Genomic DNA, 17,058 nt, shown 5'->3' on the forward strand with positions numbered 1-17,058 from the left:
TCCAGGCACCCTTTGTTTTTTAAAAAGATTGAATCAAAGTTTTATAAGATCTCAACAAGAAAACTGTGAAAATCAGCTTGTCCAAGTATATGGTGAACTTCAATGGAGTTCCTAAATAAATATCTGTTCCTAAATAAATATCACTTTCTCAACCCACACACACGTACAAAATTCAGATAAAATACTTGGTATAAGCTCACTGTATAAGTGTCCAAATGCCACTCTATAATAGTCTAGTTCCTTACCAGTTCCTAATGTCACAAACAATACATTCCCTGACTATAGATTACTGCCATCTTGTGGGTAGTTCATCATAACTATTTTAGCCCCAAATTTTCCAGTTGTATTTTTGTATTTACCTAAAGACAAATCAACGATTCTTTTCTGATAGACTTTTTTGGTTCATCTATGAAGTGGCAGGCACTGTGAAAAGCAGCAGGTTTCAAAGTTAAAATAGACACAGATCCCATTCCAAAAAGATTACAGAGCAATTCTCGTTTAGTGAAATTTCATTTTGAAAGAGTAAAGAATGAATACATGCCAGTTAAAGAGGGTGTCTAGTTGCTCTTGAACAAAGATAAAATATTACCTTACATGTGTCTAGGTTTTGGTCCATAGATTTCAGTTTTAGATTTTAATATGTGAGTGAATCCAGGGGATATCAAGCTCTTAGAGGATGATGACCACAAATTAAACTCATCCGAAAGTGGTGTGTAAATGTGACAGGCATGTAAACAGTAAAGGTGTGTAAAATACTATTTGTGTGCTTTAAATTGAGGGATATATCCTCTTCTTTTACTTTTTTTGTTTGAATATAGTTGACACGCATTTTGTCTTGTTTTGTTTTACATAAATCCTTGCATGTGGGGTTTGAACCTGAGATCAAGAGTCACATTACAAGAGTCATTTCTAAGGATTCATGTAATTAGATCGAGCCAACTCAGATTGCTCAGAATAATCTCCCTATCTTAGAGTCTCTAGAATTTTTACACTTAGAAAACTCCTTTTGTTCCATATAAAGGAACATATTCACAGGTTTTGGGGATTAGGGCCTGGACATCTTTAGGGAGCCATTATTCTCCCTGTCATATTGATCTCTCAAAAAGTAATATGGAACTCATAAAATTTCTAATTAAATTGCAATTCATAATTATTTTTAATAGCATCAAAAAATGAGGACTTAACTATTCATCCCTAGACTTAAAAAGAAATAGCAAATTAAACCCAATGAAAATGGGAGGAAATAACAAAGAAAATATTAGAGATTAATGAAAATAAAATGCATGTACATAGAAGAATATTAGTGGAGCAATACTGATTCCTTGAAAATAATTAAAATTTCACAATACTCTGGCAAGATATACTCAGAAAATAAAGTGAATAATATTCTAAAAAAGATAGTGAATAATAAATAACAAAAATAAAAAATAAGTAAAATAAATAAAATACCCTTCAGGTGTTCCAACAAAAAAAGAGTAAGTGTCAAAAGAAGATAACAATGTGATGAATGAAATTTTAAAACCCTGAGCAAAAAATATAACTTTCCAAGGCTAACTCAAGAAGAAAAAGATAATTGGATTAGACAATTTTTTAAAGAATGAATCAGTAGTCAAAAGAAATCCCCAAAAAATATAGAACTAGATGTCTTCACCAGAAAATTCTACCAAACAATTAAAAATGAAACACACACACTATCAAGTCTTTACAAACTGCTTTTGTGTGTAAATAATAGAAGAAATGTTATTGTTCTGAAATTATTTTATTAAGCTGAATCACTATTCAGACCTAATACCAGTAAATTCTGTACTAGGAAGGAATATTGCCAACTTTATTCTTGAACATCAATGTAAAGATACAAAATTAACTATTAGGAAAAATAATTCAGGAATGCATAAAAATGATAACATGTAATGACCACATTTGACATTAGAAAACTGGTCAATTCTTTACCATTTTAAGAGATTAAACATAAAAAATCATGATATCCGTGTGCCTGGGTAGCTCAGTGGGTTAAGCTTCTGCTTTTGGCTCAGGTCATGATCTCAGGGTCCAGGGATCAGCCCTGCATAGTTGGGGAGGAGGAGGTTCTGCTCAGCAGGGAGCCTGCTTCCCCCTCTCTTCCTGCCTCTCTGCCTACTTGTGATCTCCCTCTCTATATATCAAATAAATAAGCAAAATATTAAAAAAAAGAAATCATGATATCTTTTTATTAGGTGCACACAAAGAGTTTGATTATATTTTACAGTCATTCTTTACTCTCAGCAAACAATCTATTGATTATAATTATCTATTGTTATTATCTATCACTATGTTGCAAATTACCAATAATAAACAGTAATAAACATTGATTACCTCAAAATTTCCATGGTTTCAGAATTAATTTTATCCAGGAGGTTTTGGATCAGAGCCATTAACTAGATTGCACTCAAGATATGCTCTCATTTGTATGTGGGATCTAAAAAAGCTAAGCTCATGGAAACAGAGTAGAATGGTTGTTGCCAGGGGCAAAAGGAGATGGGGTGTGGAGGGAAGATGTTGGTCAAAGGCATAAACTTCTAGTTATGAGAGGAAGATCTAATGATGACTGTGGTCAACAATATTGTATTATATACTTGATTGTTGCTAAGAGAGTAAGTCTTAAATGTTCTCACCACATGCACACAAAAATGGTAATTACGTGTGGCTAAGTCTCATATGGTAATCATTTCACAAGCTATATCAAATCATCACATTGTACACCTTAAACTTGTACAATGTTATTTGTCAATTAATATCTCAGTAAAGCTAGAATAAAAAAGACTTAGGCTAAGAAGGCTGCAGCTATCTGGCACTAAGCTAGAGCTGGTTGATCAGCTTCCCAAAGGTAACATGCACTGCTGTTTAGTTGGTTCTGACTACTGGCAACTTGCCCTGTAAATCTTTTCATAGGGCTGCTTTGAGTTCTCATGACATTCAGCTGGCTTCTCCAAGAGCAGTGATTCTAAAGAACAGGATCTTCTTTTTAATTCAATCTTTGTATTTTTTTAACAAGAACTTTTTTTTTTTTAATTGAGGTATATTTGACAATTAAGAATTGTATATTTTTAAGGGGTACAATTTGATTATTTGTTATGCATACGCACTGAGAAATAATCACTACATTCAAACTAATGCACATATTCATCCTTTTGTTATTTCAAACTTGTAGATCACCCATTTCCATTTAGGCAAGATAAGAAGGAACTACATAAATACCTGAATACCAGGAGATGGGGCTGACTGGGGGCTATTTTGGAGACTCATTACTAAAATGGCAACTTTCTTAATTCAGTGAAGTGTATCTACATTAAAAAAAAAAAAAAAAAAGAAAGAAAGAAAACTAAGGCAATTCATAAGACTTGACGGGAAACTTTGGAATATTTTTCTGTGTGATGCAGTAAGGTGAGTTAAAAAAACACCAAAAAGATAAAAAGGTTAGAGTGAAGGAAAAATTGATGGTATTTGCAGAAAATAGTACATGTACAATGCTAGATGCTTTGTTTTATCATTATGTATCTCTGCATGGATAAATGACTATACAGGCATACCTTAATCATTGTGCTTTGCTTTATTGCACTTTGCAGATACTGCATCATTTTTTATTTTTATTTATTTATTGAGACAAAGTGAGAAACAGGCTCCACACCCAGCATGGAGTCTGATGCGGGGCTTGATCCCATGACTCTGAGATCATGACCTGAGCCAAAATCAAGAGTTGGGCACTTAACCAACTACACCACCAGAGGACCCTGCATTTTTTTTTTTTTTTTTTTTTTTTTTTTACAAATTGAAGCTTTGTGGCAACCCTGCATTGAGCGAGTCTGTCAGTGTCATTTTTCCAACAGCATTTGCTCTTTTATGTTTCTGTGTCACATTTTGGTCATTCTCAAAGTATTTCAACCTTTTTCATTACTATTATATTGTGGTGATCTGGGATGAGTGATTACTACTTGATGAAAGCTTGGATGATGGTTAGTATATTTAGCAATAGAGTATTTTTAAAATTAAGGTACATGCATTATTTTCTTAGACATAATATTGCACACTTAATAGACTACAATATACTATAAACATAACTTTTATAGGCACTGGAAAACCAAAATTTATTTGACTTACATTACTGCAACATTCACTTTCTTGTGGTGGCCTGGAAACAAGCCCCACATCTCCAAGATATGTTTGTGTGTGTATGTGTGTGTGTGTATATATATATATATATATATATATATCTGCATCTGATAGATATGGATAATTAACAAAGAGTATAATACACACAACTCAGGTTTTCAGTTCAATGATTTTTTGATAATTTTATATAACTATACACATACACACAAAACAAAAAATACTAAATTCTTCCACAGAGTTTCCTCATGACTTTTATAGTCAATTTCCCTCCCCCTAAGGCAACCATAAAACCCTGAAGAACAAGGTGCAGGGGCTCCGTGGTTGCTGAACACGTGGAAGAGCAGGGTCTTGAGCTCCACTGGAGAGGGCATGGGAGCGCCACACCGTTTCTGTAGACTTGGCCCTATGCATCTCTTCCTCTGGCCGTTGATGGTCTCTCCAGTCCTCATTGTCTCCATTATGAAGGCTTGCTTTGTGGCGGCACATCTGATCTACCCTGGAGAATTTTCCACATGTGCTTGAGAGGTGAATGCTGGGGGTGGAAGAGAGAATAAAAGTGCCTATAAGAATAGCCACCAAACTCCAGGAACCCAGAGAGCCTTGGGAGAAGTAAGAAAAGATTCCTGCTTCCGGGGAGGAGTCAAGATGGCAGAGAAGTAGCAGGCTGAGACAACTTTAGCTAGCCGGAGATCAGCTAGATAGCTTATCTAAAGATTGCAAACACCTGAAAATCCATCGGCAGATCCAAGAGAAGAAGAACAGCAATTCTGGAAACAGAAAAACAACCACTTTCTGAAAGGTAGGACCGGCAGAGAAGTGAATCCAAAGCGACGGGAAGATAGACACCGGGGGAGGGGCTGGCTCCCGGCAAACAGTGGAGCAAGGGCGCACAAAATCAGGACTTTTAAAAGTCTGTTCCGCTGAGGGAAATCGCTCCAGAGGCTAAACTGGACGGAGCGAAGCCCACGCAGGGTCAGCGTGGCCTCAGGTCCCACAGGGTCACAGAAGGATCGGGGGTGTCAGAGTGTCGCAGAGCTTGCGAGTATTGGAACGGGAAAGCCGCTACAGAGACAGAGCCAACAGTAAGCTCGCAGCTCGGGATTACCTTGAACCGGTCGCAGGCTCAGTGAGCTAGGAGCACGGCCGGAGGTCGGGCAGACGGGAGTAGCTGGCGCTGTTCTCTCAGGGCGCACTGAGGAGTGGGGCCCCGGGCTCTCGGCTCTTCCTGGTCGGAGACCAGAAGGCCGCCATTTGTATTCCCGTCCTCCAGAACTATACGGAAAGTGCTCAGGGAACAAAAGCTCCTGAAAGCAAACCCGAGAGGATTACTCAACCTGGCCCCTGATAAGGGCGGTGAAATTTCGCCTGGGGCAAAGACACTTGAGAATCACTACAACAGGCCCCTCCCCCAGAAGATCAACAAGAAATCCAGCCAATACCAAGTTCACCTACCAAGGAGTGCGGTTTCAATACCAAGGAGAGCAGCAGAATTCCAGAGGAGGAGAAAGCAAAGCACGGAACTCATGGCTTTTTCCCTGTCATTTTTTTTAGTCTTGCAGTTAATTTTTTTTTTCATTTTTTAGTTTTTTTCTCGCCTTCTGGTAAAAATTTTCTTTTTAACTTTTACCTTTTTCTTTTTTAACGTTTTTTAACCAGTTTATCTAATATATATATTTTTTTCTTTTTTATATTTTTCTTACTTGTTTTCTCTTTTTTTTCTTTTTTCTTTCTTCCTTTTTGAACCTCCTTTTATCCCCTTTCTCCCCCCTCACGATTTGGGATCTCTTCTAATTTGGTTAAAGCATATTTTCCTGGGGTTGTTGCCATCCTTTTAGTATTTTTCTTGCTCCTTCATATACTCTTATCTGGACAAAATGACAAGACGGAAAAATTCAACACACACAAAAAAAAAAAGAACAAGAGGCAGTACCGAAGGCTAGGGACCTAATCAATACAGACATTGGTAATATGTCAGATCTAGAGTTCAGAATGACAATTCTCAAGGTTCTAGCCGGGCTCGAAAAAGGCATGGAAGATATTAGAGAAACCCTCTCGAGAGATATAAAAGCCCTTTCTGGAGAAATTAAAGAACTAAAATCTAACCAAGTTGAAATCAAAAAAGCTATTAATGAGGTGCAAACAAAATTGGAGGCTATCACGGCTAGGATAAATGAGGCAAAAGAAAGAATTAGTGATATAGAAGACCAAATGACAGAGAATAAAGAAGCTGAGCAAAAGAGGGAGAAACAGCTACTGTACCACGAGGGGAGAATTCGAGAGATAAGTGACACCATAAGACGAAACAACATTAGAATAGTTGGGATTCCAGAAGAAGAAGAAAGAGAGAGGGGAGCAGAAGGTATACTGGAGAGAATTATTGGGGAGAATTTCCCCAATAGGGCAAAGGGAATGAGCATCAAATTTCAGGAGGTTCAGATAACACCCCTCAAAATCAATAAGAATAGGCGCACACCCCGTCAGCTAATAGTAAAATTTACAAGTCTCAGTGACAAAGAGAAAATCCTGAAAGCAGCCTGGGAAAAGAAGGCTGTAACATACAAAGGTAAAAATATTAGATTGCCAGCTGACTTATCCAAAGAGACCTGGCAGTCCAGAAAGAGCTGGCATGATATTTTCAGAGCACTAAATGAGAAAAACATGCAGCCGAGAATACTATATCCAGCTAGGCTATCATTGAAAATAGAAGGAGAGATTAAAAGCTTCCAGGACAAACAAAAACTGAAAGAATTTGCAAACACCCAACCAGCTCTACAGGAAATATTGAAAGGGGTCCTCTAAGCAAAGAGAGAGCCTACAAGTGGTAGATCAGAAAGGAACAGAGACAATATACAGTAACAGTCACCTTACAGGCAATACAATGGCACTAAATTCATATCTCACAATAGCTTACCTAAATGTGAATGGGCTAAATGCCCCTGTCAAAAGACACAGTGTATCAGAATGGATAAAAATACAAAACCCATCTATATGTTGCCTCCAAGAAACTCATTTTAAGCCCGAAGACACCTCCAGATTTAAAGTGAGGTGGTGGAAAAGCATTTACCATGCTAATGTATATCAGAAGAAGGCAGGAGTGGCAATCCTTATATCAGATCAATTAGATTTTAAGCCAAAGACTATAATAAGAAATAAGGAAGGACACTATATCATACTGAAAGGGTCTGTCCAACAAGAAGATTTAACAATTTTAAATATCTTTGCCCCCAACGTGGGAGCAGCCAACTATATAAACCAATTAATAACAAAATCAAAGAAACACATCAGCAATAATACAATAATAGTAGGGGACTTTAACACTCCCCTCACTAAAATGGACAGATCATCCAAGCAAAAGATCAGCAAGGAAATAAAGGCCTTAAACGACACACTGGACCAGATGGACATCACAGATATATTCAGAACATTTCATCCAAAAGCAACAGAATACACACTCTTCTCTAGTGCACATGGAACATTCTCCAGAATAGATCACATCCTTGGTCCTAAATCAGGACTCAACCGCTATCAAAAGATTGGGATCATTCCCTGCATGTTTTCATACCACAATGTTCTAAAGCTAGAAATCAACCACAAAAGGAAGTTTGAAAAGAAACCAAATACATGGAGACTAAACAGCATCCTTTAAAGAATTAATGGGTCAACCGGGAAATTAAAAAAGAATTTTAAAAAATCATGGAAACAAATTATAATGAAAATACAACGGTTCAAAATCTGTGGGACACAACAAAGGCAGTCCTGAGAGGAAAATATATAGCAGTACAAGCCTTTCTCAAGAAACAAGAAAGGTCTCAGGTACACAACCTAACCCTATACCTAAAGGAGCTGGAGAAAGAACAAGAAGGATACCCTAAGCCCAGCTGGAGAAGAGAAATCATTAAGATCAGAGCAGAAATCAATTAAATAGAAACCAAAAAAACAATAGAACAAATCAACGAAACTAGGAGCTGGTTCTTTGAAAGAATTAATAAAATTGATAAACCCCTAGCCCGACTTATCAAAAAGAAAAGAGAAAGGACCCAAATAAATAAAATCATGAATGAAAGAGGAGAGATCACAACTAACACCAAAGAAATACAAACTATTATAAGAACATACTATGAGCAACTCTACGGCAATGAATTTGAAAATCTGGAAGAAATGGATGCATTCCTAGAAACATATAAATTACCACAACTGAATCAGGAAGAAATAGAAAGCCTGAACAGACCCATAACCAGTAAGTGAATTGAAACAGTCATTAAAAATCTCCAAACAAACAAAAGCCGAGGGCCAGACAGCTTCCCGGGGGAATTCTACCAAACATTTAAAGAAGAACTAATTCCTATTCTCCTGAAACTGTTCCAAAAAATAGAAATGGAAGGATAACTTCCAAACTCATTTTATGAGGCCAGCATCACCTTGATCCCAAAACCAGACAAGGATCGCATCAAAAAAGAGAGCTACATACCAATATCCTTGATGAACACAGATGCGAAAATACTCAACAAAATACTCGCCAATAGGATTCAACAGTACATTAAAAGGATTATTCACCACGACCAAGTGGGATTTATTCCAGGGCTGCAAGGTTGGTTCAACATCCGCAAATCAGTCAATGTGATACAACACATCAATAAAAGAAAGAGCAAGAACCATATGATACTCTCAATAGATGCTGAAAAAGCATTTGACAAAGTACAGCATCCCTTCCTGATCAAAACTCTTCAAAGTGTAGATATAGAGGGCACATACCTCAATATCATCAAAGACATTTATGAAAAACCCACCACAAATATCATTTTCAATGGAGAAACACTGAAAGCTTTTCCGCTAAGGTCAGAACATGGCAGGGATGTCCATTATCACCACTGCTATTCAACATAGTACTAGAGGTCCTAGCCTCAGCAATTAGACAACAAAAGGAAATTAAAGGCATCCAAATCGGCAAAGAAGAAGCCAAATTATCACTCTTCGCAGATGATATGATACTATATGTGGAAAACCCAAAAGACTCCACTCCAAAATTGCTAGAACTTATACAGGAATTCAGTAAAGGGTCAGGATATAAAATCAATGCACAGAAATCAGTTGCATTTCTCTACACCAACAGCAAGACAGAAGAAAGAGAAATTAAGGAGTCAATCCCATTTACAATTGCACCCAAAACCATAAGATACCTAGGAATAAACCTAACCAAAGAGGCAAAGAATCTATACTCAGAAAACTATAAAGTACTCATGAAAGAAATTGAGGAAAACACAAAGAAATGGAAAAATGTTCCATGCTCCTGGATTGGAAGAATAAATATTGTGAAAATGTCTATGCTACCTAAAGCAATCTACACATTTAATGCAATTCCTATCAAAGTACCATCCATCTTTTTCAAAGAAATGGAACAAATAATTCTAAAATTTATATGGAACCAGAATAGACCTCGAATAGCCAAAGGGATATTGAAAAAGAAAGCCAAAGTTGGTGGCATCACAATTCCGGACTTCAAGCTCTATTACAAAGCTGTCATCATCAAGACAGCATGGTACTGGCACAAAAATAGACCCATAGATCAATGGAACAGAATATAGAGCCCAGAAATAGACCCTCAACTCTATGGTCAACTAATCTTCGACAAAGCAGGAAAGAATGTCCAATGGAAAAAAGACAGCCTCTTCAATAAATGGTGCTGGGAAAACTGGACATTCACATGCAGAAAAATGAAATTGGACCATTTCCTTACACCACGCACAAAAATAGACTCAAAATGGATGAAGGACCTCAATGTGCGAAAGGAATCCATCAAAATCCTTGAGGAGAACACAGGCAGCAACCTCTTCGACCTCAGCCGCAGCAACATCTTCCTAGGAACAACGCCAAAGGCAAGGGAAGCAAGGGCAAAAATGAACTATTGGGATTTCATCAAGATCACAAGCTTTTGCAAAGCAAAGGAAACAGTTAAAATCAAAAGACAACTGACAGAATGGGAGAAGATATTTACAAATGACATATCAGATAAAGGACTAGTGTCCAGAATCTATAAAGAACTTAGCAAACTCAACAGCCAAAGAACAAATAATCCAATCAAGAAATGGGCAGAGGACATGAACAGACATTTCTGCAAAGAAGACATCCAGATGGCCAACAGACACATGAAAAAGTGCTCCATATCACTCGGCATCAGGGAAATACAAATCAAAACCACAATGAGATATCACCTCACACCAGTCAGAATGGCTAAAATCAACAAGTCAGGAAATGACAGATGCTGGCGAGGATGCAGAGAAAGGGGAACCCTCCTACACTGTTGGTGGGAATGCAAGCTGGTGCAGCCACTCTGGAAAACAGCATGGAGGTTCCTCAAAATGTTTTAAATAGAACTGCCCTATGACCCAGCAATTGCACTATTGGGTATTTACCCTAAAGAAACAAACGTAGTGATCCAAAGGGGCACGTGCACCTGAATGTTTATAGCAGCAATGTCCACAATAGCCAAACTATGGAAAGAACCTAGATGTCCATCAACAGATGAATGGATAAAGAAGAGGTGGTATATATACACAATGGAATACTATGCAGCCATCAAAAGAAATGAAATCTTGCCATTTGCGACAACATGGATGGAACTAGAGCCTATCATGCTTAGCGAAATAAGTGAAGGTGAAGCAGAGAAAGACAACTATCATATGATCTCTCTGATATGAGGAAGTGGTGATGCAACATGGGGGCTTAAGTGGGTAGGAGAAGAATAAATGAAACAAGATGGGAACGGGAGGGAGACAAACCATAAGTGACTCTTAATCTCACAAAACAAACTGAGGGTTGCTGGGGGGAGGGGGTTTGGGAGAAGGGGGTGGGATTATGGACATTGGGGAGGGTATGTGCTTTGGTGAGTGCTGTGAAGTGTGTAAACCCTGTGATTCACAGACCTGTACCCCTGGGGATAAAAATATATGTTTATAAAAAATAAAAAATTAAAAAAAAAGGTCATAAGTATGTTTAAACTTATAAGGAACTACCAAACCATTCTGTAATGGTTATAAATTTATAAGAATTCCAATTTTTCAGATTCTCAGCATCATTTGATTTTTATAGGTTTTTGTTGTTGTTGTTGTTGTTGTTTTGTTTTGTTTTGTCATTCAGATATTTCTTTGAACATTAAAAGAGTAACCAGAATGAGTGATACATTCTCTTTCATTTTATTTTCACCTCACAATGTTTATTTATACAATTTCTACCATCTATTTCATACATCTATTTCTACCATTTTATTTCTGTAATTTATACAGAAGAGAGAGCATAGGACATTTAAAGGAAAGGAAAAATATTACATGTGTTGGTATTAAGGGAGACAGGCTAACCTCAAAGCCCAACTCTATAGCTTTGTATCTATAATATCTTGGGAATTATTTAAGAAGTCTGTTTTTAAGCTTCCTGGTGTTTGTCATGGAGATACCAATACTAATTCTTTCAGAGTGGTCATAAAAATTAAATGAGGTAATATAAATTCTCAAGCATGTATCTAGCAAATGATAAACACAAAATATTAGCTACTATTATTGGCCATTTATCATCATCATTGACATTATTACTGAAAGATTATCTTGGGGTGCATGGGTGGCTCAGTTGGTTAGACGACTGCTTTCGGTTCAGGTCATGGTCTTGGGATCCTGGGATTGAGTCCTGCATTGGCTACCTGCTCAGCAGGGATCCTGCTTGTCCTTCCATTCTCCCTGCTTGTGCTTGCTATCTCTCTCTCTGTCAAGTAAATAAATAAATAAAATCTTCAAGAAAATTATAAAAACAAAGACTATCTTAACTGGATTATTTGTTTGGTAAGTTCCTTATAGATTTTGGATACAAATCCTTTATCAATTACATCATCTTGTCATTTGCAAATATATTCTCCTACCCTGAAGGCTGCCTTTTAGTTTTTTAATTCTTTCCTGTGCTGTGCAGAAGTTTTTGCTTTTTGCTTTTGTTTCCTTGCTTCAGGAGATATGTCAGTTAAGATGTAGCTACAGCTGGAGATGCCTGGGTGGCTCATTTGGTTAAGCATCTGTCTTCTGCTTGTGATCTTGGGGTCCTGGGATCAAGCCCCACATTGGGCTCCTTTCCCTCTGTTCCTCCCCACTGTGTGTGCTCCCTTTCTCTCTCAGGTGAATACATAAAATCTTAAAAAAAAAAAAAAAAAGTTGCTACAGCTGATGTCAAAGAGGTTGCTGCTTATGTTCTCCTCTAAGATTTTAAGGGCTTTGTATCTCTCACATTTAGGTTTTTCATGCACTTTAAATATATTTTCATGCTTAGTATAAGAAAGTGGTTCAGTTTCATTCCTTGACATGTTGCTTTACCTTAATATTGTTGTAGTATCACTGAGTTGCAGATAACTGAGTTAATCTTTATCTCAAATTAAACATTTTAAGTACTAGAAGCACTGATCTTAGTATGATAATTTTTTTTGTAATTGTTCTACCCTGAGATGTTCACAGTTTTCTAAGTTAATGCTTTAATTCAAAAATTTAAATTAAGGTTACACAACTTTATTTCCCAAATGAGAGAGGAAGAGCTTTATTTCAGGTAGTTCCTTTACACATTTTAAAAATCCTCATGATTTTCCATCTTAAAAACACAATGAATAACAATAATAAGTAATCATATCTTGCCCTCTGTTTTTCTCCAAGTGTCATCCTGTCTTTCTCCTCCCTTTCATGGCCAAAATTCTGTAATATGTCGCTCCCATTGGTTTCTTTCATTTCTTAATTTCTATTTACTCATAAATAGCTTCACTCTGGTTCATGCTCTTAGTTGCCTTTGTTTTGCTGTGCAGAAACTTTTTTATCTGATGTAGTCCAATTTATTTTGCTTTTCTTGCCTGTGCTTTCAGTGTCATATCCAAAAAATCATTGCTAAGACCGATGTCAAAGACGGACATTATTTAACCATTAAAGAAACGAAATCCTGACATTTCTGACAACATGAATGGACCTGGAGGTATTATGCTAAGTGAAATAAGCCAGAAACAGATGGAAAAATACTGTATTATCTCAGTTATGTGGAGTCTAAAAAAAATTGAATTCATAGAAACAGAGAGTAGAATGAGCTGAGGGTGGGTGTAGTGAGAGAAATGACGAGATGTTGGTCAAAGGGTACAAGGTTTTGTTGGGTCTGTTATCAAAGGAACGAGACTGAAACAAAGTTACGCAATGCCTTATTCTTTTTTTTTTTTTAAGATTTATTTATTTATTTATTGGACAGAGAGATCACAAGTAGACAGAAAGGCAGGCAGAGAGAGAGAGAGAGAGAAGCAGACTCCCTGCTGAGCAAAGAGCCTGACGCGGGACTCGATCCTAGGACCCCGAGATCATGACCTGAGCCGAAGGCAGCGGCTTAACCCACTGAGCCACCTAGGTGCCCCCGCAATGCCTTATTCTATGCCAAGCATTAGAAGTTAGGCTGACTGGCCAGGGAAATGAGGCTGAGACAATGTGAAAGTTATGTAAAGCTATATTCTATGCCAAGCATTAGAAGTCAGACTGACCGGCCAGGGCCGCCTCTGAAGAGAGCGACGCCCCTTGGTCTTACAGGCTAGTTTTTATAGGGCACAATCGCAGACATCTGCATATGCTTTGGCTGATTGGATGTCTCCTACCTGTGTGTTTTAGTAATGGTTACCAATGGCCTCGTTTTAGGTATGTTTTAGTAATAGTTACCTGGTACTGGCCTTGTTTTAGGTGTTGTGTTTTAGTAACAGTTACCTGGAACCGAGAGCAGTAACTTTTCTAGACAACAAAATGTCTACCTAGGCAACATGGAGTCACTATGGCTAAGTAGGCCCAGGCAGGCCCTAGGGGGTTAACATGTTTTAACATGGAATTGACCCCAACAGTTTCAGTTATAAGATGAATAAGTTCTGGGGGTCTAATGTACAGGATGATAACTATAGTTAATGATACTGTTTATACTTGAACTTTGCTAAGACCCAAAGGATTTTTATCACACACAAAATGATAACAATGTGTGGCAATGTATGTTTTCATTATCAATTGTAGTAATTATTTCACAATTCATACACATATGTAATTGTCATTGTCAAATTGTGCACTTAAGCATATATAATTTTGTCAATTATATCTCCATAAAACTGGAAAAACAAAATAAGAAGAAAATGTGTTAGGTTTGAAGAATGAGAATTCTTGAGAATGAAAAAATTTTTACACTTCTTGAGGACAGGGAGGAAAACACATTTTTCACATTTAAAAAAAGTATATATTTTTTAAAATTTATTTTCAGTGTTCCAGAATTCATTGTTTATCCATCACACCCAGTGCTCCATGCAATACGTGCCCTCCATAACACCCACCACCAGGCTCACCCAACCTCTCACCCTCCTCCCATCCAAAACCCTCAGATTGTTGCTCAGAGTCCACAGTCTCTCATGGTTCGTCTCTCCCTCCAATTTCCCCCAACTCCCTTCTCCTCTCCAGCTCCCCATGTTATTTTAATTAGTTTCACTGAAAATTTGGAATGGCCCTTATCAGGACAGTTTATTTGTGTTGTTAATTCAAACACCAATAATAAAGTGAAAACCATCTGAGGTGTTTATGGAACCTTCTTTGGAGCCCTGCACTGTGCCTATGATATCACAAAAACCTTAACAGTCACAGTCTATTTGAGGAGCTTAAAGATTACTGCATAAATATTCATAGATGCAATAATTATTTCAATTGTATGATGGGAATCCACCAGAAACTTATTGTTTTACACATTGAAACTTAAGTGAGTTATCTCTGGAAAATATGTTCGAAAAATGAAAATCAAACTTACATAGAATGCTCATTGCTGTATTTCTGAAGAAATCCCTCTTGAGAGAAATCTAATTAAGCTGTTCAATGAATGCAATCCCTATGGTCTTCGGTCAGAATAAAAATATTGCCTATTCCATGACCAATTTGCAATTATAGGAGGTCTAAAAGCCCAACAAGGAAAAGAAAATTCACCTTATGAATAGGTATGTTCTCTTACTCATAATGTCCTGTAAAATTACACTGAGGTGGTAGAAAGGAAATTCTGTTAGTTTTGATTTCCATGGATTTTAGCTGCCTAATTGTTGACTTATTCTTTTTAAATCTAAATGAGTCAAAATATGTATGAAAATGAATTAATAAATGGCTAGAGTGTACTCCATTCCAAACCCTTAACTGTGGCTTTAAGGAAAGTGTGGAATTCAGAACCTGAATATAGTATGATTATATTTTACTCTATACACTTCAGTTTTATATAACTTATTTATAATTAGAATACCTCCTTATATTACTTACGTAACACTCTGCGTATAAGACTAGAATGTCAGTATGATAAAAACAAAAAATATATAATGTAACTTAAAGCCATTGTTTTCTTTTAATTTCTGTGAATATACCCTAAGATCTAGAACTCAAAATCAGGAAGAAATACTGCCTCCCTTTTAATTGGTCATTTATTTAGAAAGATTTATCAAAAGGAACCCAAATGACTATGTTCTCTGTAAGACCACTGATCCTAGGATAGCTCCTTCGCTAAAGTTTGATAGAAAACCGTGCTAGCTGACTGGATTCCCTTCAATATTTTCTGCTCTCTCTGTTGTCTCCACAGATGTCTGGCTCTGAGCCAACAATGAGTAGAAATCAGTCCCTCTGTACCACATTCACATTCGTGGCTTTTTCCTCTCTAGGAGAGTTACAGCCTGCGCTCTTTGTTGTGTTCTTAGTCATTTACTCATTTACTGTGGGAGGAAACCTCATCGTCATCTCCCTGATCTGGGTAACCCCTTCCCTGCACACTCCCATGTATTTCTTCTTAGTTAACCTGTCTTTTCTGGAGATGTGCTATATTACCAGTGTGGTGCCTCAGATGCTAGTGCACCTGCTGGAGGAGACCAAGACCATAAGTGTGGGGGGCTGTGCAGCTCAGATGTACATATTTGCCATCTTGGGACTGACAGAATGCTGCCTGCTGGCAGCCATGGCTTATGACCGCTTTGTAGCTATTTGTTATCCGCTGCATTATACTCTGTTGATGGGCCCTCGTGTGTGTTTGAAATTGGCTGTGGCATCTTGGACCACTGGGGTGGTGGTGGAGTCAGCCCAGATCACCCGCATCTTCAGTCTGCCCTTCTGTGGAACAGGAAAGATTCAGCACTTTTTTTGTGACATCATGCCTGTAGTGAAACTGGCTTGTACTGATACATCCCACATTGAGATTGTGATGTTCGCTGTCTCTGTGCTCTTTATTATGACTCCCTGTTTGCTCATCCTGTGCTCCTACCTGAGGATTCTTGTAACCATCGTGAGAATCCCTTCAGCAACTGGCAGACGCAAAGCTTTCTCCACTTGTTCATCTCATATCCTCGTTGTTTCTCTGTTCTATGGCACTGCCTTGTTCACTTATCTTCAGCCAAAGACTGCACACACTCCAGAAACAGACAAAGCAACTGCACTCATGTACACAGTGGTCACACCTGCTCTGAATCCTGTTATCTACACCTTGCGGAACAAAGAAGTAAAGGAAGCCTTTCAAAGAGTAACACAGAAGAACCCTCTGAGACAAATGGCCTAACCTAGCCATAGTAGATGAAACTAACACTATTTATACAGAAAAGTTACCCTATGTTTTATAATCCCTCTACAAATATACATTTTTCTTAAAGTATGTATTGCATCCAATTGGGAAACATTTGTAAATGTTTACATTTTTCAATGCATTTAAGCAAAAAGCAACTATGCAATAGGATATTTAAATAATTTATCTTTCATTTAATCAATAAATTACCAAACACTTCTTGTCCTAGACAGTATTCATTTTTTAAAATATTTTATTTGTTTATTCATGAGAGACAGAGAGATAGAGGCAGAGGGAGAAGCAGGTTCCCCACTGAGCAGG

General features: G+C 37.4%; 1 protein-coding gene across 1 annotated transcript; it reads left to right on the top strand.

The window, feature by feature from the left end:
- The first annotated feature begins 15,792 nt into the window (after positions 1-15,792).
- Positions 15,793-16,734, top strand: LOC131839753 (olfactory receptor 10C1-like). Its single transcript, XM_059187483.1, has one exon. The coding sequence runs from the start codon at positions 15,793-15,795 to the stop codon at positions 16,732-16,734; it is 942 nt and encodes a 313-aa protein (XP_059043466.1).
- The last annotated feature ends 324 nt before the right edge of the window (positions 16,735-17,058 follow it).

The sequence above is a fragment of the Mustela lutreola genome, chromosome 8, assembly GCF_030435805.1.
Source record: "Mustela lutreola isolate mMusLut2 chromosome 8, mMusLut2.pri, whole genome shotgun sequence".
Classification (NCBI taxonomy): Eukaryota; Metazoa; Chordata; class Mammalia; order Carnivora; family Mustelidae; genus Mustela; species Mustela lutreola.